The 25,612-nt window shown below is 41.1% G+C and overlaps 1 protein-coding gene across 14 annotated transcripts in view; it reads right to left on the bottom strand.

Annotated features, from left to right (window-relative positions):
- The window catches only part of OLFM4 (olfactomedin 4), a 50,827-nt gene extending 38,708 nt beyond the window's left edge, over positions 1-12,119 (bottom strand). For 3 of the 14 annotated variants that reach the window (XR_010440412.1, XM_064713823.1, XM_064713913.1), the window contains exons 1-2: positions 8,576-8,641; positions 657-809 (exon numbers count right to left, since the gene is read on the bottom strand). Coding sequence is in view for 2 of the 14 variants with exons in the window: in XM_064713868.1 (XP_064569938.1) it covers positions 8,455-8,511 (57 nt within the window). In the remaining 12 variants the exon portion in view is untranslated. Of the gene's footprint in view, positions 1-656; positions 810-8,454; positions 8,645-11,998 lie in introns of those variants that run through there. The other 11 variants (XM_064713893.1, XM_064713851.1, XM_064713923.1 and 8 more) reach the window with 8 other exon arrangements.
- Positions 12,120-25,612: the final 13,493 nt, after the last annotated feature.

The following is a 25,612-nucleotide window of genomic DNA, read 5'->3' on the forward strand; positions in this document are numbered from 1 at the left end:
TTCATGTTTATTAAAAATGGAGATAAGTTAGTGACATACAAAATTGACTATCACAGGGTTATATGTTTTTCTGATTCTTCCTGTTATTTGCAATTACACTGAAATGCTAAAAATAAAATTAAAAGTTCTGTCCATTTGCACAACACCCCTTCTAGCAAACATGCAATGGTGCATGAGAGTTCACACACTGATCAGAGTTACCAATTTAGAAGTAGCTCCAGTGATCTTTTGTCTTTCTTTCAAGCATCTATCATAGAGGTTAGCTTGGAATGGCTGGTTTGGTTTGAGCCACTCTGCTTTTCTAACTCCATTACGTGCTGGCACAGATGAAAGTAGGTCTCTGCTGCCACTGAAGGCAATAGCAGAGTTCTGTACTACAAATAATTGGCTGAGAGACAGTCATGATTCTATATTTTCATCCTAATATCCACCAATATCAAGTATAGTGCAACCGCTTGGATCTTTGCTCAATAGGAGTGAAAAAAACCCCAGGTTTCAGTCAGATTTTTTGAATACAAAGCTTTTGAAACAAAGTCTGAGAATCTTAGTGCTTGAGATTCATTTGAGACATATCCTTAAATCTCCAATAATATGAAAATATTTTTGTGACTGTTTCTAACACTAAATGAGCCAATCTGAACATCCATTCATCTTACCCAGAAAAACTCTTCATTTTATACTACATAGCTGGTCACTATAGAAGATCCATCTCCTATAAATACTTGGATTTCATTATCTACCTCATTGAAGTCAAAGGGGCTATTAGGTGCACACCTCAAAGCACTTGGGTTCAGCACCTTATTTGAAGGCTGTGAAAGAGATGAGGAAAAAATAATCAATTTCACTTAATTTGAGACAATTCACTGATGTAATAAGGTAATAAATAGAGAATTCAATAATCTTTTAAATAGAGAATTCAATAATATTTAGTGATTTTATGCAATGGATAAAGCAAAGACAGTATCTCCAGAGAAGAATTCTTGTTAAATCACTCCTAACTAGCATTGTCACACTCCCAGCCAAATACTTCAGTGCAGGATTCATAAATAATACCAGAATCAAGCCATCTTTTTCAGCTGCTTCTAGATTACCATTCATACCAGAATTAGCATATCAAGGTAGGAAGAAATGCATGAATATTTATTATCTCCATTTCTACATGGAAGATTAAATGAAGAATTTGCAAGAATATGAGGGGCAGACCTACAAATATTATTTCTATGTTGAAGCAAAACCTTTGAGCTAAAATTCTGATGGTACAGTAATGACTTTGAAGAGTGAAAAAGCTGTGTCTGTGAGCATGTTATTTCTGTGAGATATCACTGAAATAATGGCAACAATTACTCTAATTGGCTGTACTGACAATGAGTAGAATTCATGGAGCCCTTGAAAATAGGCAGCTAGAAACCAGAGGAAGAGCACAGCTGAAGGCAGCTGAGTGCACATAAGCCAGACAATATTTTGGCACAGTGAGGGCACATGAACTCCCAATCCTTTCTCCTTTTCATCCTTCAAATTTTCAGTGGCAAAACTTCCAACCACTGCCCAGCAGCTCCTCCTCATTGCCAAGCCCTCCCTTCCCCTTGCCAGTCACTGCCCTGAGGACCACAGGGAAAGCTCTACCACTGTCCATCCTGCTTTCAACAACCATCAGACTTTCCATGGAAAGGTTCAGGGTGGAAACCATCCTGTCTCCATTATCTCCCTCCTAGATGTCAGATAGCCATGGATAACTCTTCACACTGTCTCAATATCATGTGGCCCTTCCCAGCCATTCCTGTATCTTAAAAAAGACTGGGAGATCTGGTGTACCACCATGAGACTCCATTTTCTTGAACTAAGAGGAAGATCTGTAATCCAGGGGATTTGCAGATGTGCCCACTTTTCTCCATTGATTAAAGAGAAGGTGTCCCCTGCAAGGGGACAAGATTATCCCTTCCTCCCAGGTACAAGTAGCAAAAACATAGGCATATTTGTATTTAGGTTAGGTAAATACCATTGTAATAGCAAATCCCACCTCTAAATACTACACAGGGATGCAATAATGTTTTATTACATCATTTATGATTGTCACATCACAGAAAACCCCTAGCTGATTCCTGCATTTTGCCTAGTAACCTGCCAATGGACTAAAAATAATGCTATGTATTAATCACATCAGAGCAGCTGGTCCACCTCAGACCAAGGAGCATCTGTTTTGGTTTCAGTAGTGGAGAGAGTATGAGAAAAGGGAGCTTTGCAGGAAGGAGCAAGAAGGGACAGACAGGGAACAGAGCAAAAACAGAACAAGGAGGGGGAAATGAGAAAGAGCATCACTGAAAGCAACTTTTACTGCAGTTTAAGATTAATGACTGCTCATCCACAGGCACTCTACAGTCTGAAGTAAGTGGAAGAAACTGGAGCTGCTACTCAATAGCTAGTGTAGCCCTTTGCAGACATAAAAAGCAGTACACTGATGTTCCCACTCAGACATATAAAACCAATGTGATGTATGTAGCTTTTAAGTGTTGGTGCAGCATAAAAGTTTTATTGCTGCTTTGGCTTGAAGAAAGCTTCAAACCTCAGTTTAGAAATTGCAAGCCCCTGTAAAAACGGTTATGAAAGGCATTTTTCCTAATCACGTTAGCAAACCCTTCTCTCCATTTTCCCTCTCATTAAAAAGCTTAAATATTTTACACCTCTAGTGTGCAGGCTTATGTCCAGATTACCCTTCATTAAATGACTTTTACAGTAACTGGATACAAGCCTTTTCTATTATTACACAGCAGCTAATTATGTCTCCTTTGTTTTCATTTCATCGTTTTAAACAAAGCTTTTAGGGACCCAGCTACTCTGTGAGAGGTGTTGCCAAGCTGAACACATTTCCAGCAAATCCCAGCTGGGCTGCATTCATTTCATCTGATGATCTTTGCAACATGAAGTAGCTTTTTGGAAAAGAGAAAAAAGGGAAAAAAAAAAAAAAGAAGAGGTAGACAGGAAGGAAGGAGAAGAAAAATAACATCCAACCTATAGTGCTCTTACACTGCTTTAGTGCAAAGAAAACTCACTGGGGAAAAATCCATCAGGATGTTAGTGAAGAATGAAATATGATGTACAGCAGTTCTAAACATCATAGCTAAGCTATGTGAATGATCAGTTCTATCAGGCATTTTCTGAATTCTGACAGCATTGCTGTTTTCAGATTACCACAGTAACGTTTCCAAAATGTATTATTACATTCACTGCAAGAAAAGAAGGGGAGGAGGCCTGAAAATTACTTCCCTTCTGGCAATGAATTGTCATTCATGTCCCACATTGAGCCAGCTCCTCACATTGCCTGGGAAGCCAAGGGAACCAACAAAAAGATATGATTTCCCCAGAGACAAGGAGCCAAGGGAAATGATCAGGCATCTGAAGACTCCCTAGGGTGCAAAGAGCAATAGCAAAAGGCTTTGCTAAAGAGATACTTTTCAGTATCTGTGCAAATAAAATCTACATTTAGATTTTATTTTAATTGCTCCTCCTCATCCATGATACACTGAATAATCAAAGTAATTATATCAGAAATTTTAAGATTTGTTATGTGCATTTCCATGTACAAGGCTGTATATTGTGCCTCCTGAACAGTGTGCAAGATGACTGGCCCTTGCTCCACAGAGCCTTAAAGACCCATAAGTGTACAATTCTTCTTTTCTCCTCCTCGTCTCATAGGCATTTCATAACACTCCTTTAACTTCTTTTTAATTGTTCTTTCATCCTTTTAAGCCTTCCTTGACCAGGGAGCTTTCTAGCCCTTCTTGAGCAGATGGTATTCAACTAGCCCTCAAGGGGAAGCCTTGCATCTTCCTGCTACCAACACTCTTTGGGCCTGTGCATCCCATACTTTACTTGCTATATATTTGCAGTTTAGGTCACATGTAAAGCTTTCTAAGATTTAGGGGGTATAAAATCCCAAAACACAGTAAATTTGAAGATCTTCTATTGCTATGAGTCTAGAAGTTGATAGGATTCTTCAAGAAAAGTTAACCTTTCTAAAAGGTTCCCAAAAGATGTCACTGTAAGGAACTCAGTAGGAAACTGAAAAGACTGAGCACCTGACCTTACCTCTACATAACAGAGCAGATGGTTCACAAAATCTGTGATGCTTTTCAGTGACTTACAGCGCCACCACATATTTTCACTCCCAATACCAACGGGGAACCAATCTTTCTTTGTCCCCTGAGCACTCTCTCATGTAGACAGGGGAAGAAATGAGCAGCAAAAGGCAGTATATATAACAGCCCTTCTTCAACCTTCACATCATGTAAAGAGGGTATGCATGAATGGTTTTGCTCATGCTGTCCCATCTCAGGTGTTTCTTCAGCTAAATAGGAGCCAGGCTAACTAACTGCTCTTCCCGAAAATCACCTCTAGCTGCCTAAATAGTCCACTATAGCCCTTCATCCCAAATACTGCCAGAGCAATATGACAAGCTCAAGAGATCATTGGTCAGTGTAAAGTATGCACTCTACACCAGGAAAGCCCCTCTCTCCACCCACTCTTACTAACACCAAACTTCATGGATTCTTTCAGAAAGACCCATGAAGTGAGAAGGCACCTTTATCTTCCACTGACAGAAGGCAGGAAGCTGCCTCCTGTTCTATTAATCCACAGACCTCCAACCCCATTTGTTTTATACAACAGCTAAGAGTCACAATTCCCTCCCCTTGTTTCAGATGCAGGAAATTAAATAGGAAAATGAAAAATGGTTTAGCAAAAATGTAGCTCTGCAAGATCCTTAGCGAGGTTACCTTTCCAAATCATGTTTGTTTTCCAGAGACATTTGTTCATGCAATGGAAAAAATATGGAAAACACCCCATCTGCCCACATGGGTGTGGCCTTCATTTTCCTCTTAAAAAACCCTGACATTTTTCTCCCTTTTCAGGCCAAAAGGAGAGGACTAATCACATAAGGAGAGCCCCAAAGCCTGTCTCCTCGTTGCTGTTCCACTGCACGGGCTTTGGCAGAGACACAGCAGGGGTCTGATGCAGCTGTTGGAGAGCCTGCCCCGCTCTGCCTCGGCTCCTGCTATTCTGCTACTATATAAGCTGTATAAATACAAAAAAGAAAAGCCTGTCAGGCAGACCATTTTCCATTATTTGGAAATTAGCAAGCTTTATACTGTTTCTAAGACTAATTGTTTCCATTATCAAAACACTGCAATGCCGTATGCATCCATAAGAAATCATCACACAAATGTATTTCTTTCTTCAATATACTGGGTTTGTTTTCTTCCTGTGAACAGTTTTCCTCCCTTTTTTCTGAGATTTCATTCAAGAGAAATATAATAAAAAATCAAGTACAAACAGACTGTTGAAAACTATTTGCTTGTGCCTTTCAGTACAAGAAAATTTGTTCTCCTTAATTTCAAAAGAGAGCAACAATTAATTTAGCTAATGAGAATTACAGAGGTAAAAAAAAACAAACACCTACTTCAAACGATTTCTAACCTATAAAAAAAAAAATCTTATTTTGGTCCTGATGTTAAAAAAAAAGTTTTTGCATAAATACTCTTACTGAAGCATAATCTTTGAAAACTTATTCCCAGGATGTGCATCTGGCAAATGCAGGCTTCAAATTGCTGCTGTATTGACGAACTGATTTGCTTGCAAAGTCCTTTTTTAAGGGAGGTATTTTTACCAAGCTAAATGCTAAGACACAAGCCCATGACACTACCCAGGAGCAAATGGGGCAAATGTTTGTACTTTCTGACAACAGCACACAGACTTAGACTTTTTGACTGTCACTTTACTACGGAGAAGAAGAAAAAAAGTGCATTTGCTGGTTCAAACATCCCCCTTAGCAGAAAAGGGCCTGCAGGGAAAAGAAAACATATAAAAATGCACTGAAGCAAAGTAATGCTCCTTGAAGCTGGCTGTGCCCCTAAACTATGCTCCTGAGATTATACCCCGAGGCAGCAGGGGGCATGGTTAAGAGCAATTCTCCCCGGCTCCGAAAGAATGAAAGCAAGTGTCAGCACTGCCATAAAATCAATGCACGGATGATTGCTCCCAGGATGACTCGAAGCAGGAGTGACATGAGTCTGGACATGGTGCTGGTGAGGAATCAGCCCTAATGGCTTCCCATCTGATCCCTGGCTGCAGGGGTCAGCTCAGCTGCACGGGGCTGAAAAGAGAGGTCACAGATCCGATGTGTCAGCGCGCAGCCAGCTCGTGACACTTGTTGAGCTGTAAAGACAAAATTGCCAAACAGGATGGGGGAGCTTAGGATACAACACAAATATGGCAGGCTTCCTTGTACCCTGGTAATCCACTGTTCCTATACCTTACAGAGCCCTATTTAGTGAGTTTTTCCTGGTTTTGAATTACATTATTTCCTGGTTCCTGAATTACAGCTTTTTCAATAGTTAGATGCTGTTAAGAAGGGACAGATTAACATGTACCATCATAATATAGGGGAACCTTTAACCTTTATAATATGGTGATTACCTTGGGCCTGATATTCTTTCCAGGATGTGCTAGCATGGTCTAGACAGCACAGAGCAGAGTTACACCCCACTAACAACATCTCCCTGCTTACTGCCAAGGTGACTGTGTTCTTGCTCACAAGACTTGCACTGGTGCAATTAAAACTGGTTTTCAGATTGACTCAGCCTAGAGCCAGCACAGTTTCTTAGCACAGGGGCACTTTCATCAGTTTACCATCATGTTAGAGTAGCTAGCCCAGGCATCAGTCCCGTGAAACATTTAAGACTGCCCTGCTCACCAGCTACCATCTGTCAGCTGAACCATGACAACAGATTATAAACCCATTCCTGGCCTGCCCCTAGTGTCTAATAAAATGCTGTTAAAAGCCCCACTCTCCTTCCTCTGACTGGCTTTTCCAGACCACACAGCACCCTGGGGTATGTCAAGCATAGCTGGGTCCTCTCAGCACTGCTCTCAGAACCAAAAGAGCAGCTCCCCTCATTCTTACAACAAGCTTAGTACTTTCAGCTCTTTTCCTCTTCACTGCACTATGCAACAGACCTGGAAATCAAGCCTTTGATGGATATCAGTGACTATTAAGAGTGAATGAGAATTCTAATTACAAGCACTCATATCGTGAATGGGGTTAATTTCCCTACACTCCCTGAAGGACATCAGGAGGTGAAATGAAGGGAGACATATGCCCTGAAATCCCAAAATGGCAAAACAATTCCCTATCTTAATTGTATTCCGCCACTCTTCATGAAAGAGATGACAAGAATAGTATGACCACTGCTGCAAATAAACTTCTGCACTGAGCAGCACATGAAGGACAGAAAGAGATATTCAGACCAGGTGTGTAAGCAGGAGACATGCCATGTGTGGGTAACAAAACTCCCACCCTTCTGATACTGCCATCTCTCTGTATTTTTTCACTGTTCAGCTTCTTGCAGTTCCTCTGGCCACTCAGAGCAACCACTGGTGGCAGCTCAACAGCAGGCAGCAGTAGAAGTAACTCCAAGGGGGAATATCAGAGATGAGGGCAAGGCTGTTAGGGACAGACTGCACCATTTCTTCATCATACACACACCACAATCCTCAGCACCTGAAGCCACCTCTGACATCCTGGCCTAATGCCTGCACAGCAGCAGCAGCCAGAGGGACTGCTGGAGAGCAGGCAGAATAGAACAGCAGCAGCACATCCCATACGTGTGTGGGCTGAAGCAGATCTCAAAATTCAGCCACAGCAGCCCATGGCAGGGCAACTCCCAGGTGCACAAACAGCACCTGCCAGAGGATGCCACACAGGACTGCAAGGCTACCTGCTGTCTCCAGCTGCAGTCCATGGCCGCAATGGAGAGTTTGGAATCTTCCTGTAAGTGCTCTGGGAAGTACCAATGTCAAACTAGAAAACTCATCCTGGTACACAACGGGTTATACTGAGGAAGAATCTATACTGGGACTGTAACATGATACCAGTTAAAGACAACAGAGACATATTTTCATTTAAACAGTAGTAAACCCAGCTTAGAACCTCTGAAATATGGATTTTAGTCATATGACTAGGTCCCATGGGGCTAGAGGGTCACTTTTCCCCCACACAAATCAGCAGAAACATTTCCATTAATTTTAGCTGTAATTTTAAAATCGCAGTACCTACAGAATAAGAACAGGATTTGTCCCTCTTAGTACTGAATGTCTACACCCAAGGTGTCTCATCTGAGCTCACCGCTCCAGGCTAGCCTAGCCAGTGGGAAGAGTTAAGCACATGCAGTTGGGCAAGTCATTTCTCATGGAGCAGGTGTTGAAGACATGCCCTTTAGTAGTGCTAGCTCACAAATAGACAGCATTTAAACTGCAGACTTCTAGAGGCAGGTGAGATGAACCCTATGCCATATTTTTAAATAACTGGGCCTAAATTCTTTGAAAGTTACTCCTGTAGTATTAAACCTCTCTGTTTTGACACTTTCCAAAAGGACAAGCCAATATTAACAGTAAATAATTTACCTGAGGAATTAGGTCAAGGTGCTCTATCGAAATTAGAGATTTGCAGAACAGCCACATCCACCTACACAGTAAGCCCCACCTCAGCCCTACACAAAAAGCCTCTCTCAGAGAAACACCATACCTCATCAGAAGGCTTCTGGTATCTGCCCATACAGAGTAACAGCTCACCCCCTCAGAAGGCTGCAAGCATCTGCCCCTCTTGGCCTTTAGCCTTTTATACCCCTGACGGTTCATGCATTGCACCTGTGTGCCCTCTGTTCCCGCCCCTGATTGGTCAGTACAGCCCCTGGCTCACTGCCTCCAGTGCTGCTCACCTGCCCTGCACAGCTGTGGCCCACTGGGGATGAGCTTGGCCATAGCCCCACTCCCAGTTACCACAAACTGTGCGCCTACACATCATGACCATTTCCTAAAAGGACAATAAGAAATTAAGGTCTTCTTCCAGGAATGCCAGCGAAAACATTCACCTTACTAAATCTACATCTGACAATCTACATCTGGTCTACTAAAACCACCAACTGCAGTAGTTTTCCCTTTCCCAGACATACAACAGCACCATAATGGGACAGCTTTATGTCAGCTAACTCTAGCTGCCAAAGAATGAAGCATCTGATGTAAGCCAGTTGCTCCCTGGGCTTCCTCCTCCAGAGTCACTGTGAAGATTTATTTCTCGGTGCTCACCAAAGGTCACTGGGTTTTGTGAACAGCTAAAGTTGGGTGAAATGAATTTCATCTGAAATTTGCAAAGCAATTCAGCAAGACTTACTAGAATACCAGGAACAAATATGACATTTATTATAGTGTGTTCACTCATCTCCACATTAAAAAAAGACAAACCAATGTCCTCTCATAATTACAGAAAGTGGAGACCTTAAATAGGAATATAAAATGTTACACGAATACTTAAGACTACCATGTTTCTGCCCATTTTACCTAATCACTTATCATAGGATGTAATACTCAGAAATTCTCACTCTGTTCCCTGCATATGCCTGCGTTTGTTTCCTGTTCTTTTCAGGAACAGGAGGCTTTTCCACGCAAACAATTACTACAAGAAAAAAATGGTTATTGCTAGGATGCTATATTAAATTTTTAGAGGCAATCTAATGTACTTAATGTATTTTATAATGCTTTTATAATGTTAGAGGGGAAATTGTGATGCAAGTTCTTTTTAGGTCACAGTTTAAAGATCTGCAAGAAAAGAAAAGTAGCACCAGGCAAGACACAACCCAACCTACCTGAATTTGCATTCTGCTCTGATCACCCAACCTCTTACTCCTTAGAGAGATGATCTGAGCCAGCCTAAGTGCAGCAGCTGGACTCCTGCAGTAGGAGATGAACCAAGCCACACTGAGCCTGGTGCTGCTGCCACTAGGCCAACACAAATCAGCCATTTCAAAGGCAACATAGGTCAATTTAGCTGCTTCAAAGGTAACTTAGGTATATCACAGGTACTAAATTTGATGTCAACAAGCAATAAGTATATTTTTGGGGTTGCATTAAAAATCTTATTCCTCACAGTTACCTCTCCAGCTGAAGCTCACCAACTAGAATTTAGCCCCTGATTAATTAATCAAATAAATTCCTTAAAATTGTTGAATAACTTTTAGCTTTTACAAGTTTGAAGACTTTTAAAGGACAGCAAGCTCCTTCTTGCTTTCTATTTTTAATTAGATTAGAGGTAATTTTAGTATTCAAATGAAGAGTAACAGATGTAGCTCTGTGTGGTAATGCTGAATCAGAAAGTAATCTTCTAGTAAACAGTTAGGCTTTTTACCAATGTTGACTGTTCAAATCAAATACAATGCATGCATTTCTAAATTTCATTGCCTCAGTCGTTCTCGCCTTCATTTGAATATAAATATTCATCATGGATACTTAGATCATTTAGCTTTTGATATTTTGGCCGATTTTAAAATCTCCTAATGGAACTAGAAAAATTCACCTTTTCATATGATGAGTAATATTTTCCTTATTTTTACATTGAATTTTTGGACAATGGTTGTAATTAGGTGTTTCCACCTCAATTATGATTTTGTTTATTTTTGGATCCAGTCAATTTCCAGAGTATTTAATTCCAAGCCAAGTTCTCTCCCCAGAAGCCTGCAACTGCAGTTTGGCAAGTTTTTGACTGAAAAATACAGATAAACAAAGGCATTTGAATCCTGCTGGGTATGCTTCTTGAGGCACCAGATATTTAAATGGCACCTCGAATAGACAGCACAATCTGCAGGAAGAAATGCATTATCCTACTTTGCTTTCTTAGCATAATAAGTTTGTAGACAATACCATGAATATGTTCTGAAAGGGACTTTGATCAAATTTCAAGCATTCCAATTGCAAACATTAAAGTTAATTGAAGCAAATGGAATTGCATAGATGGGGATTGAGGAGCAAACCGCAGTTTTGCTCCCAAGTCTCTTTTTTGCTCCCTCCTCTTACCAAGTTTCTTCTATTTACAGACTTGTTCCAAAGCTTGTCAAAAGCCAGTAAAAAGGCCTCCACTTTCAGAGAATTCAAGAGAGAACCTAAATACATAGGTTACCATCTGCAAGAGATGTAAGTACACACTTGACTTCAAGTAAGGAAGTAGTGCCACTGCAGTCAGTAGCATTACTGAGAAACTTGAAGACTGACTTGTATTTTTATGCCTGACTGAATCAGGTCATCATTTCTAATTATGATCCTGATTATATTCTGAACTGAAGTCGGTGGGAATAAGAGCAGGGAAGTGTGTCTCTGGAGGGTCACGTCAACACAAGAATTAAATCAATACCAGCTCCACTCCAATGAAATCACTGGAGTTAACACCAGTAGAGACTGAAAGTGTACAGTGGTAAATCAGATCCAGAGCTTGTTACATGGTTTTGACACATCTTTCAGTTTTATCAGACATCCAAACACAAAACTTAGCACTCTGAAACATCAGTGGATTTTAGACACTCCCTGAAGGGCTTTGAGTACTGAAATCAATGAACGGATTGAAAAGGACTGACCTATAAATGTAGTTTTTCAGCTGTGACAAATGAAATATTGATAATGGTCTTCATTTTGCTTAACTCTTTCTCACTCTTTCAAAACATCATGTGTAATAGACCATAACAGAATGGAAATTACTTATAAAAATGCGACAGGGTTTCACAGAAAACAACAATGATTTTTATTTCCCAGAGAATCATGCCTCATACCAAGAAATGCAAAAATACATACTACAAGAGACTGCAGCAATGATTGGGCCAGGACAGGGATAACTGATGGGCTCTATCAATGCTAGTATATCTAATTAGGTTGAATTTAATGAATTTGGGGATTCATTATGATGGTGAGTATATGAGCCTTATCTAACCACAAGAGCTCTCTCACCTGGATGCCCCCCAGGGTCAGCACAGCTTTACAGAGGGAGACTCACAAGACAATGGAGGCCTTCCAGAAACACAAGTGCTACCAGTTGAGTCACTAAGGACTTGCCTAACTCCCAAATAACCTAGTATCCTCAAGCATTCAAAGCTTTGTCATAAACAACTCCATATGTGTGCAAACAAACCTTCACAGCTAAATGGCTGAACTCAAGGTCTTCTGATCCCGAAGTCCCCCTGCTGCTGAACGTGACAACATTACAACATCTTTGTGGACATCCTCCTGAGGGACCTATCCAAGACCACTCCTGCTAGATTCCAGAGGCATCTGTGAGATGAAGGAAAACTGATGTTTCAGAACAGAAATGACCATGAAAATCCATCACAACAGTATTAGGAAGTGCACTCTGGGTTGTTAAGTACACCCAAAACATAAGGTGAGAGATACCTAACTACATCTAAATACTGCAGGCAGGATGTAGAGACAAATCCATAACCACAGTTTCAGAAAGAAAGAATAGCAAGCCTGAGGCATTGCCACAATGCCAGTCTCTGAGAAAAATGAGGTTGAATTCACAAGTTAAACAGGCATATCTTTAAAAGCATAAAATGGGATCCTTCATTACAGAATTACCAGGCTATCTCACACAACTATCACTCTCCTTCCACAGTCTATATCTCTTATTCTTTCAACTGGGCTGAGAAAGAAATCAGGAAATTAGAATAAAATAAATAAAAACCTGATCATTTTCAAATGTATTCCATTCACCTCTCCTTAATCCAGCAAGAAGTTTCATTGCCATCTCTCCAAAATATAAAAAGAATCACCCATCATGAAGTAGCATAAGTAAAGAGGACAATTAGTGAAGAGCTGGCATGTTCTGAAACCCTATTCATTATTTGGCATGGATCTTTTTCTTTTTTTCTTTTTTTTTTTCTTTTTTGGAATTGGCTTTCAAAACGTTTCCATGGAAAACGGAGAGGAAGGCAGCTATCACAAGCAACAACAGAGGCTACCCAGCAATGTGCTTTTTGGACCCTCCTTTTTCTCCCCCTCTTTTTTTTTTTTTTCTCTTCCTTTTCTTAAACTCGTCCAGGCTTAAGTTGAACAGTTTGCACCAGCATATGGCAAAGGTTGAGGTCAGACAGATAAAACGTTTCATTGCACCAAAGAATGGTTAACAACACGTGAATGTAAATTCTAACACATCGTAAAACTGTTGCAGAGCAGGCTGAAAGGGGTCTTTAGTTATGGCAGGAAATCTGCTTCCCAGCCCCACCCCATCCCTTCCAGTTCATTTCAGGTATTGTGGAGCCCGGAGGGGCTTTGCACTCCCTTCCCCCGGCAATCTGCGCCCGGCCCCGCCAACAGATTTCTAATGACTTTCTGATGAAGATTTAGGAGGTTTTGTGTGGCGAAGCTGTGAAGGATTTCAGCCGGGCACTGCTCTCCGGCAGCCAGCCCCAGCCTCCCCCTTTGTCCCCTGCTCGCTCCGCTGCTCCCCTGGCCCCGTGGCTTCCGCGCAGCCCGTCCGGGTGGGAGGGACCCTCCCCGGGCCCCGCGCTGTCCCTCTCCCGGGCCCGCAGCCACGGCAATTTGTAGCCGTGCTGGTGGCAGGACCACCCCGCCGTGGGGCCCGGGCCCCGCCGGGGCCGTGGGACACGGTCTCGCCCCTCGGGCCGCCCCCGCTGCCGCAGGGCCCTGGGGCTGCCCCGCTGCCGCAGCCTCCCCTCGGGGCCCGGGCCCAAAGGCGCTCTCGGCCTTGCTCCCCTCGGGTGCAGCCCGCTGCCCAGATGGGTTTTCCTCGCTTAAACCAAAAGCAAAGAGGGGGAGCGACGGCCCCACCCCACGCGGGGACCGGTCCTCCGGCTCTGGAGTCGCTGCTTTCTTTTCCCTTGCGTTTACGTTCATTCTTTCCCCCCGCACCCCCGCCCCATTCCCACATTTTGTCACCATTATTACAATAAATACAAAGGTTCTGCGCCTAAAAAGAGACTACAAAAACATAAATGAATAAATAAATACTTAAATATCAAATGACATGTTTGTGTCAGACATTAGCGCAGGCTCTGGCTTGATGTTTTCGTTTATCATTTACTCTAAGTTCCTGCAGCTGAAAGAGATAAACCCCGGCTATTCAAAAAAGAAATGTATAAATCATAACAAAGCACCCAGTTAAAAAGCGCCTGTTAATTTTTTTTTAATTTTTTTTTTTTTTTACTTCTCCACAGATAAGCCACAAAAGCTTGGTGCTCAATTTTGTGAAACTATTGAGGTGGTGGTAGATCATATATATTGTAGCAATTACTGGAGAGTTTGTTGTTGTTTGTGACACAGACATGGGCACACACTAACACGTGCACAGAGACACTGATCATCTTAATCCCCCAGGCCTCTCTTAACTGCACCTGACGTCCTACTTCCCTCTTCAGAGCTGTTCCAAGGCAAGACTGATTAATGCTCTTTTTTAATCTAGGTAGATGTTAAAAGTGTGAGGGACATTGAGTTCAATTATGAAATATGAAATGCTGAGAGGGTCAAGTCTACTCAAGCCCTGCAATGGAAGAAACACTCCCAGGAGACTTTGATTTTTGGTCGGATGACTGATCGTCATGTCCTCAGAAAGAATTAAATTTTATTGCTGGCTTTTTGGCAGCATTTAGAGTTTAACGTGGCTAGAATTAAAGAGTGCTTAGTCTGATTTTGATTTCTAGCCCTTCTCTTTTTGTTCAAAAGCTACTCTGTTTTTCTCACTGACTTGGAGGTGCCTGTTAGAGAAATGCAGGTGGCAAGTTATCTCTGGAGGGGCTGTACTGCCAGGATGTTATTCACAGCTCATATTTGCATAATCTCTTGTCTCCTCTTAAATCTTCTGTTTTATTCTCCTTCTCTTCTCGCTCCCTCAAGAAGCCCTCACAACAGTCTGGCTTGGATTTCTTTCCTGCCACGTGCCTTAGTAACACCGATTGTTCTTATCAAGGGGTTGCAAGGCAGTGATCAGTCACACCTACCTTCCATTCAGAGAGGCAAAAAACACTGCAGATTTTGTTTACTTTTAACATCTGCCAAGACTTTTAATGTCACAGTGCAAGGAAAGCCCCAAAGACAAATCCAAAAATGAGCATATTAATAATGGTTGGCAACCAGGATCCTGCAGGGAACCATTGCTTTACCTTTTGGTGCTGTTTGCCCTTCCTTAAAGTTCTTTCTTGCCCTACATTATGAAAAGACTTCTGCTGGCTAAGAAGAAACTCACTGGTGTCATTGAGAAACCTGGTAGTAAATGTTAAAATGCTCAGTTTACCGTGCTGAAAACATTAGTGAAAAATCAGCAGAAGGTTTGGGGCTAAACAGAGGGAATCCACATGCCCACTGCACAGTGAAGCCTTTACTTGGGAAGGAAAGGTCCAATCTTCATTTATTTCTTTTCAGTTTAAATATGCATAATTCTTTTTGCTTTTCAAGATTCTGCAGTCTGTTCTGAAGTATGTAACTGCAAATGTAACCAAATTAAGCGAATACAACAGAAAATCAAAGACAAGAAGGGATAAGGAAAGGAAAGGAGAGAAAGTTATCAAGGTTATGACTTTGGATTCACTCTTACGTTGGATGCTCCCTCTGTCTGAGACCCAATCCAGTTATCAAAATATAGGCAGTTTGTGCTTTCTAAGTTACCCTCATGTCTGCTGAAACCCAGCTGCTCCTTCAGAAGAGAACAGGTCTTATGCCATATCTGCCCGCGTCTTCAGATTTCCCTCTGGCCTCTCCGATGGGACAAGACACATCTCTGAGCCATCTGAGTCAAACCCCCATGGGCTATGCAATCAATTAATTCAGAGTACAGTGAGATTCCAATGCTAACATCTAAATTGAAGTGTCTAAAAGTAGGTGTCTCTTCATTACAGTAAGTGAAGACTGATAAAATGCTCATATTTACATTTGGCAGAGCTGGATTGTTCTCCGTTCTCTGTGGAGTAAAATGGGATACAAAACACTTAAGACTCTTCTAGAAATCTAAACCTACAGTCTGGACCTGGGACTCCCAGACAGAGAAACTGGAACTAATCTGTGAATTCACTGACTTTGGTCCTTTACCACCTCAGGCATTGTGCTTTATTCCTTCATAACCATCCTGGAAGCAGTTAGCCCTTCGCCCTCTGATGGAAACACCACTGCAGAACCTCACTGTGTCAACCATTAGGAACATTCTCATAGCTCCAAGGCTTTATACATCCATAGCAAGTCTATCCCCATGTGGTTCTTGTGCCAACCTCAATCTTTGCATAAGAAATAATTTTTTCATTGCTGGTGTTTAACCCCTGCTCCACATAGAGCAGTTATGTCCTTCCTCAGTATTCAGTTTTTGAGGGAAAACAAGCCAGGATTTTCTATTTTTTTTTCTATTTTTCTCTTATATGATAATCTCCTCCCTTTCCCCAACCACTTGTGCACAGGTTTGTCAGTTCCCAATCAGAAGTTACACAGGGTACTCCAGATGAGGTCTCACAGGAGTCTTGTACAGCTTTGTCATTGCTTTGCTATATCACTAAGACTGTTTAAAGTAGAGAAAAAGCTGTATAAACCCAGTAAAAATTGTGAGGGAAGTTTAATTCTGAGAAGAAATTAATAAGAAATGACCATATAAAAATATAAAACAGCAAAGGATATAGGGAAATATAAATTGTGAATTAATCGTCCACCATAACTAAGACAGCCACTGCATATCATAAGGCAACTGTCAAAAATATCACAGAAGACAGGAGCTGGCTGATTTTTAAAAGAACATAGACTTGTCCAAATAGTACCAACTCCTGCAATTACACTAGATAGAATTAGGGAAGAGGCCAAAAATCACTGATTATTTTCTCACCATTTGTTCATGATATAGGCTAGAAATCTACCAACAGGGATACAAATAGGAAGGAATTTTTGTGAGCACATTTTGTTTAGCAGACCCTCCCAGCACTAAGAACACCATGGTGGAACTAGACAATGACCAAAAAGGACTGTGGATATAACTGCACTGCTGACTTGAGTTGGAAATTTCTTCCTGGTATTCTGATTTGAAAGTGTTGTGATGCTTCTGTAAGCTACTCACAGGACTGCTGTTCTAAACAGTGACAAACTTACATAAACAAAAAATATATTTCATATTAAGGGGCAACCTAATAGGATTTACTTAAAATGGAAGGAAAAGTCCATCCACTGACTACCAGAGTCATAGTTTAACATGGCAGTTTTTGTGGGACAAGGGTGATTTCCCCCATCAATTTCACTTTCATGAAGAAGCCATAAAAATATACACAGCAGTAAGGGAATGTGGAGCAGCAACATCGTCATGCAGAATGCTGTCACCCCCATTTTCACAAAGCTGGCAATTATTCCCTGAGATCAAAGATTTACTTGCATATGATGGCTCCTCATTTTCCTTGAAAAACACTGTTATTGGGTGTGGTGAGATGATCAAGAACATTGTCATTTTCTTTGCTACTTCCTACCAAATTCCTGACATTCCAGGTTCCTTTATTCAAACAATACTCAAACTTATGAATCTACCAAATTTCTTTCCATCATAACTCAGCTTTACTATCCCCATCCAATATCAGGTTTTGTTTCTGCTTTAGAAGTGGCTCAGAAAAAGCAGAAAATGTTTGTCATGATAGTTACTTTCCATAAGAGTATGAAAGAGATGCCAAACTGCCAGAACCTCATACTCTCCAATGTTATGTTTTCTGTGATGCTCATTTTCCTTTAAAAAATGACAATGAATGAAATTTAAATAAATCTCTATGCTCCTACTTAACACTTCAGTAAGTAAATCCAATGTTACTTAAGATATTTTCAAGCAAGGATTGTTGGGGTGGGTTTTGGGTGGGCTTTTTTCCAGGAGAAAGAAAAAATGCTTTGTACAAATAAGAGGATACTGATGTGTTAAAATGCAGACTGGTTTGATTTTGAGATTCAAAAATGTGTTTTTCCACCGGGTGGAAATGCAAACCGTGAGCATGCACCATGTATTCCAGCCTTGTTGTTGGTAAGAACTTGTATTGCCCTGTGAGCAATAAGGGACAGTCACACACATTTACAACAGAGGGTGAGCCAGCCCTGATTTCCAGTCATGCCATGCCTGTGAGAATTCAGCTCCTCTGAATACCTTGCAGCTTTGAAACACAACCACCAAATCAGGATGACCTTACCACATGGAATGCATTACAGCACTTGACACCATATTGGCCATGAAATATGAAGATAATTAAATCTTTGTGAGACTCCTCAGATTAATTTGATGCTATTTTGTTAAAACAAAAAAGGCTATGTGAAAATTCATGGATATGGAGGTAAACCTCTAGTTCTCCTAGATTAGCCCTATGTAAATCTTTCACCCACTGGACTTCAGTGCTCTTCATAGGTAAGAGGCTCTTCTGGGTTAATTCCAACCCTCAACATGCACTTCCCAGCTACCATCAACCTCCTCTATGGAAATGAAATTGTCCTTGAGAAATGTTCATATTCACAGCATATTGATTTTGCATAATTTAAATGGCTGAGTCTTCTAATGCAACTCATTTGTAGAAATCACGTGAAAACTTGCAGTATGTTTGGCACGAGTGATATCTTTTCCTTTTTTCTTTTTTCATCCAGCCTCTAAAAATTCTGTACTGAGAACATCTCCACTGTGTTCTCGCTCCTTTGGAACCTTTCTTCTCTCAAAGTTCAGGGACAGGCAACAGGGGTAACAAATTTTACTCTCATGAGCTTGAGGTTTCACTTGAATTCATATAATTCTCCCAACATGATTTCACCCCGAAGGATACAGGATTGGATTGTCGATATTAACACATATACCTTAAAGGTGAGAAGCAAACTTTCAAACCGTATTTCCTAGAAGACTGTGAAGAAAAAAACCAGGCATACATCTTTCCTTGGCAGGAAGAGCACAATTTTGATTTATGGATAAAGATTATTCAGTCATATGTATAGTTTATGTTTGTTCCCTTCCTTATAAATCCCCACTCACTCACTCACTGGCCTGTGTCCCATCATATATAACCTCACCAGCATGACTAATTCATAAATGTTTCCATTTACTCAAGAGGAAGGGGTACTTAAAACTGCAGTTTGGGATTCAAGGAACACAAAACCAGATCCTGGCTCGGACACAGACTTCCTTTCTTACCTTTGAAAGCAGTTATCCTCTTATTCCTCACATCAGGGAAAAATAAAGTGACCCAAACCTATCCTTTGTGTGCTTCTCTAGATAGATGATTACTTGGGACAGAAAGTGTTCATGTGCAGGGTGCTTTATCAGCAGGGCATTAATCTTCAGAATTATAGTTGCAGAGATGATAGAATATGACATTATCAAATGCTTGGTCAGCCTACAAAGAACCTGTGGCCATAAGGAAGGTACACTGGGCTCAGCAAAGGTACAAATACCAATCGACCTAAGACAGAATAACTAAACCCAAACTCTTCATGAGTGGCTTTCTCAAAGTGTCTGAACATCTCTTTCTTCTCTCTCTGTCTCTGCCAACCATCAAAGTGGTTTGCGCATCCTTCACAATCAAAGAGGAAAAAGATCTCTTTACAATTTTCTGTGGCATGTTTTCGCATTCTGCTCTGAGATCTGCTGCCACTCACATGGGTAAGTGGCATTCTGAATGATGATACAGACCTGAGTGATGCATACCTTACTTATGTTTATTGCCATTTACAAATCTGCTGAGTGCTCAGCAGAAGTGGCAGGACTTACTTCCCTACGCTGTTTTCCAGGAAAGTAATGGAGTTCTCATGTGAATAGAGGCTTATCTGTGCAAGTAAAAACTATCCCTTATGAGGCTGACTGTCCTGGAGAATAAAATCCAGAACAAAAGTACTTTCTTGGAACTTGCTAAGAACTTTTCATAGCAAACGTTTGGAATCCATTTGCACTCAGTAGTAATTCACTGTCTTTCAGTAAATATATGCAAAAACATTCATCATTTCCCTTTACTAGAGTTGGTTGAGCTTGCTAAAAAAACCAAGTCAAATAATCATGGAAAATATGCCCATTTGGGGTATGATGAAACTGGCACTTTCTGAGACTTATCTAAGGTATTTTTATTTACATGATCTTAAAAGCTGGCTAGAAATACTGAAATTTTAATAAAGACATTGTTCCTTGTCTCTCTTAACAGAAGTTGCTTGAGATCCTGAGACTCATCAGGGATATGTTATTCTGAGGATGGATAACCTAGCAAAGGCACAGCCCGTATCTTGAATGTTTAAATCAAAGTAAGACAAAGCTGTACCAAACAAGAAGAAGGAAAAGAAGACTTTAGGCAGTATTGATTGGAAGTTTCATAACACTGATGAAAAGGCAATGAAAAGATACACCAAGTACTGTAATGCAATTACAACCATGACACATTGCTAGCACTGGGAAGATGAGGAGAGTTTGAGGGGACAGGCATCAAAAACAGAGCAATTCTTTCCACCTTAGCTCATCTGATCCTGCTGGACAACAGAAGCAAAGACCAGTCTCCAGGACACTAGTTTGCAATGCAGAGTATCATCACAGGAACTTCCATGCCTCTGTAAGGGTTAATAAGACCTCTTCTAAGCATGTCCTGAACACAGGCATAGTCCTGCCCTGGTTTCACATGCAGAGCAGCTCTGCTCTTCTGCACCTATTTGCTCTGAGATGGGATACAGAGAAGTAGGAGAAAAAGTTCATCTCCTGTTCTCAAAGTGGATTTTATAGGAGCCTGTAGGCAAGTGCCATTTCAGCTGTAAGCCAGCAGAGGATAAAATGGACAGAGACAAGAGCAGAGCATAGGCAATGCAGCTGAGAGCCTGGCTGACGCTAGGAGTGAGCATTGCAAAGTAGCAGCACTGAATGATGTTACAGCTGTCTGGTACCACACAGAACAGCAGTATTACCTTAATACCTGCAGGCCAGCCCTGGTAAGATGAGACCTGCTAATACAAGAACAGTCAGTGGTTATACCTGGCAGCACAGATGAAGTGCACTGTCAGCAAGTTTCAAGGTTTCGAGTGCAGGTTAGCTCAAGATTTACGGCACTTCTAGCTTTCAGATGGCATGGGAGTACCTTGAGAACAGCTTTTTCTGCTGTATTCAGCAATCTGTTTCCATTCTGGCCACAGTCCAGAAATGCACAAGAAAAAAATGTGAAAAATAAGGATAGGCAGTAACTAAATATTTCAGAACCATCACAAAGAATCAATTTGAGCAAGGCTTTAGAAAAGGGCAAAAGGCCAGTGGAGAAGTGGGGTGGGTTTTTTCTTCCAAAAACAATTTGCCCTTTCCCTATCATTTCAGTTAACCAAATTAAACAAGTACCTTCTTGTGCAAGGGTGCTTACAGTTTGAGTGACTTCTTTGTTTTGTAAACTGTGATCCTTGTCCATAGCTTTTCCAGTGGCCATTCTCTCTTTTCTAAGTGGATTCTCTAGCGCCTGCTGCTTGGCTCTGCTCTCACTGCAGATTTTCCTTTGGTGGCAGCACTAATCTGCTTGTCTTTCCTCCACTTACCTGCCTGTTTTCACAGAGGTTGCAGGACCACAATGTCCTTGAGCCTTTACTGCTATGTTGAATTTGCTTAAAATGAGCATTTCAGTTCTTTGTTGAAGAGAATACAACAGTAAAGGTAAAGATCCCAAAGATGTGGGATCATGGGAGTATCATTTCCTTAGGAAGTCTAACTAAGAATAACCACTAGCATTTCTTTGGAGCATGAACTCTTCCTGGTGCTATATGAGTATCATTTATTGAGTCCACAGAGCAATTCATTTGGATAGTTTATCTACATATAATCTTCACTCTGCAAAGGTGAATGAAGAAGCTAAGGGAATTAACCACCCAAAAATGCAATGCATCTGTGGCAGACAAGCCCAGAGATTTCCCAGACAGCTTTGGGGATGAAACCCCAGCCTCACTGACACCAGGCAGGTCAGCACTCAGAAGGGTTTGCTGCACAGCCTCATATGCATCCTCCACAGACACAGCCACCCTAGCCCGCTGCACAAAACCATTGTCCGTACAAGAATCACATCAGACTCAAAATGTACACAAAGCCCTGCAGCTCTGTGAGGCACAGTGATCCAGGAACACAAAGAAATGCAACTGAGCAGTGTCTGGATGGGGAGTCTGATGTGCTTGCCATGAGCGTACCAGTGGTCAAATTACAGAAAGGAAATCTTTGTAAGCTGACATCCAGGATTTATTTATTAATATAGTCTAAATGACTAATTTATGGCCACATATTTTTAGCCTTTAACAGAGCATCTATTTCATTATTTAAGGTGTTTAATTATGCACCTGTGTAATTAGTATCTGAAGAAAATAGGTTTCTTTATTACCCTATATCTTTAGTGAAGAGCAATAAATGCTCATATTAAACAAAATCTCTTCTAATACTGACAGTCTTTAAGTTGAAAATATTTAACACCCTTCATGCCTCAAATAAGGGAGGCCTGATAGAAGAGTGATAGTTGCAAAAAACAAAGTAACTAAGCTGACCAGCAAAACCATCAAAATTAATGGAAGTCATTTAGTTTCATATTTTGTAATTGTTCAGTTCAGTCCAGAAGACTGATTTCAATAGGAATTACATTTATACAAGTGGAACAATTTTGTTCGCTCACTGCAGGTGTGTCAGATAAAAATCAATATTTTCACACAAAGAATCTACTCTCAAGGTCTGCAGTTCTCTCTTTGGTGTGTCTTCTCAAATAGTTTTAGTGTAATACTGAGCTTTAAAGAAGAACAAAATGCTCCTGAACTGGAAAAATTCAGTTTCATCTTTAAAATGACAGATCAAATAGAATGAAATATTTTTTTTAAATACAACATTTTGTCATATCTAAAAAATAAGGGTTTGTGCTTTGTCTTAAATAAATGAGGCAAGCAATATGGAGCAGGATAGGGCTGTAAGCCACATCTGTGGCTTTTTGAAGCTCTTCATTGGAGAGAGCCACAGCACAATGCAGAGAGCCCTACCTTGGTCAGAGCAGCCTCCTCAGGCTACTCTGTAAGGAACCACCTGCTTGAGCCCTCCAGGAACAACAAGGTACAGTCCCATCCCAGACACATGTGCCTGCTTATGGCTGCACCGACTTTGTCTTCCTTTGAACTAGAAGTGCACATGAAGGAATTCACGAGCACCAAACTGCCCAAAAGAAGATAGGTTGTAATTTAGGTGGGGAAAAACAAGTACAAAACAAGCAGTCATTTTCTGCTATTTTCATGTTCATACTACAGAAAGAGAACCGCTGTATTTGCCCGTATACATTCACATGGTAGAGATAAATCCTGTCCTGAAAAGTTAAACCAGCTTTTTTCAACTGGCTAGATGTCAAGCTTTTCATCACAATTTTTTTTCACTCTGCCCAGATGTAGCTCTTGGTCCTTTTGTGGATGAAAACAAATGATGAGCTCACAGCCACCTCTACTGCACATGATTTGAGGGCTACTGTTTATTTCCCACATCACACACATTATTTTTGCCAGGTGCCTGAGCTGAAAACACTCATCTCCATTTTATTTCAGAGCACCTGTTATGAGCCATTCACCAAGTCATTGTGTATCCAGGTGTGTGTATGCCTCTATAAAGGAAAAGTCAGGTCTGCTGATGCTTTTCATTTTGTGATTCTCTGTAAATGGTGTGCATGCAACTGCCTGCCCTCAGTGCCAAGGTCTGGAAACTCACTGCATGAAGCGTCTCCCACAGAACCAGCACCAGAACAAAGTGGCTTCAGCAAAGAATGACAATTGCTCAGCATCTGACAAGTCAGTTTTTTACATTCATTTTGTTTCAAAATAAGTTTTTAGAAGGCTTGAAAGTCAATATGACTGTTCAGCCTTGTACAAAAAGTCCCTTCTCACTCATCCAGTTTGTTACTGAAAGGGTCCCTGTGGAAGCTGAACTAGCCTATAAAAATGGCAGAAAAGAAATTCAAATGAATATTGGTTTTGATAATTTTTGATAATAAGAGGTTTTGATAATTTCAGAGATATAGACTGGCTATGGGAAGGGTCTGGCAAACAGGAGTAGACACGAGAAAACCAGGCATGAGAGCAGAGGAGCTACAGAAACCTCACCATTTGGCAACAGCAAGTTGCTGCATGAGAATATTGTATGTTACATGATACCACAGCCTCAGTTTCTTTGTACACATCCTGGAAATATCTCATCACATGGACAGGATATTCTGGGGCAAGTGTGTCACTAAAAGAGAAGGGGGTGCAGCAGGTGAGGAGAAGAACAGAGTCATCTGCACTGGTAAGGAAAAGGCAGTGGAGGGAAGGACATAAATTTTTTGTTAATATGATGGCTGTAATCCCAAACCTGTCTTCCCTTAGGCATGCCACTGGAAATATTGTGCTTTCACTCCTGCCTCAGAGGGCAGATTCTGCTGATGCAGACTGCTTGAAATTGCTGTTTCACTAGAAAAGGCACACGTGGTCCTTATCAGAGCTTGTGGTCTCAGTTTGAGTTCTTACAGAAAGAGATTCATTGATCTCTGCCAAGTCACTCCCTGGCATGTCTGTTGCTTAGTGGGACAGTAATGTCTGCTTTGTGGGAGATCAGCCTTGTTCTCTGGGAACTGTGAGACCACTGAGACAACTTTCCACAGTCACATCCCTCAATCACTATCCTTCCACCAAGGCACATCCCGCAATCTGCTTGTCCAGCTGCCAAGATTCAGTGCCTCTGCCAGCTCTCTCTTAGCAGAGACTTGGATGCCATATGTGATAGTGCACTGTCCCTGGTGACGTTTCTCCTGCCTTTGAGGAGCTTCAGCATCTGCTGCTGAAGTTATCTGCCAGTTATGATGAAGTGAAAAACAGACCCTTCAGTGCAGGGGTGCCTGAGAGTCCCAGTGCTGTGTGTGCATTCCCTGAGCTGCAGCACAGGTTGGGTGGAGGAACCTGTGTGTTCAAACACTGGAACAGCGTTCACTTTGTGATAAGTACCAACTTCAAACTTTCCAATGTGCAAATAATCTATTTTGGCCTTGGACAAGTAAAAACAAAGTATCTGGAATTTACCTGATTTTTATTTGGGTTGTTCTGCAACTCATAGAATACTAATGACCAGTTACTGGGTTGCTGACCAAGATTACTTTAAATATTTCATAGGCTATGGATGAATTCTGAAGCAACAGTATTTATGCAAAGCACTATGTTATACATGGAGATTTGCAACTAGAATGAATGTTATACAAGGAGATTTGCAACTAGAAATTAATTTTTTTTACTTGCCTTATTTGAAAACCTGTTCTTAATGGAAATTTAGGGTTGCTCATTCAAGCCTTTTTTGTTTTAAATAATGATAAAAGGTACATTATTTCATCATAAACCAGGTACCTTTTATCTTCTTTACTGCATCATTACACATGCAGTCGCTCCCTTAAGAAAGGCCAGAGGGAGAAGGGCTCTGAGAGAACAAACAAGAGTTTATTTTTTATTTTTTTTCTGCTGAAGCACTTGCACAGGTTACCTAGAGAAGCTGTTGCTGCCCCATGCCTGGAAATGTTCAAGGCCAGGTCTAACAGCCAGCAACCTGGTTTAGTGGAAGGTGTCCCTGTCCATGACAGAGGTTTGGAAACTAGATTATCTTTAAGGTCACTTCCAATCCAAACCATCCTGTGATTCTACAATTCTATAATATTTTTTTATGCCAGTTGAACTGCAAAGAGATTACAGGCCTCAATTTCATTTTTGTTCCCTCTTACTCTCTGGCTTCAGCAAGTTTTTTGTTGGTTTGTGCTTTGAGAAGTCCTTCTACCATTTTCCA

This window comes from Zonotrichia leucophrys, chromosome 1, assembly GCF_028769735.1.
Source record: "Zonotrichia leucophrys gambelii isolate GWCS_2022_RI chromosome 1, RI_Zleu_2.0, whole genome shotgun sequence".
Taxonomy (NCBI): domain Eukaryota; kingdom Metazoa; phylum Chordata; class Aves; order Passeriformes; family Passerellidae; genus Zonotrichia; species Zonotrichia leucophrys.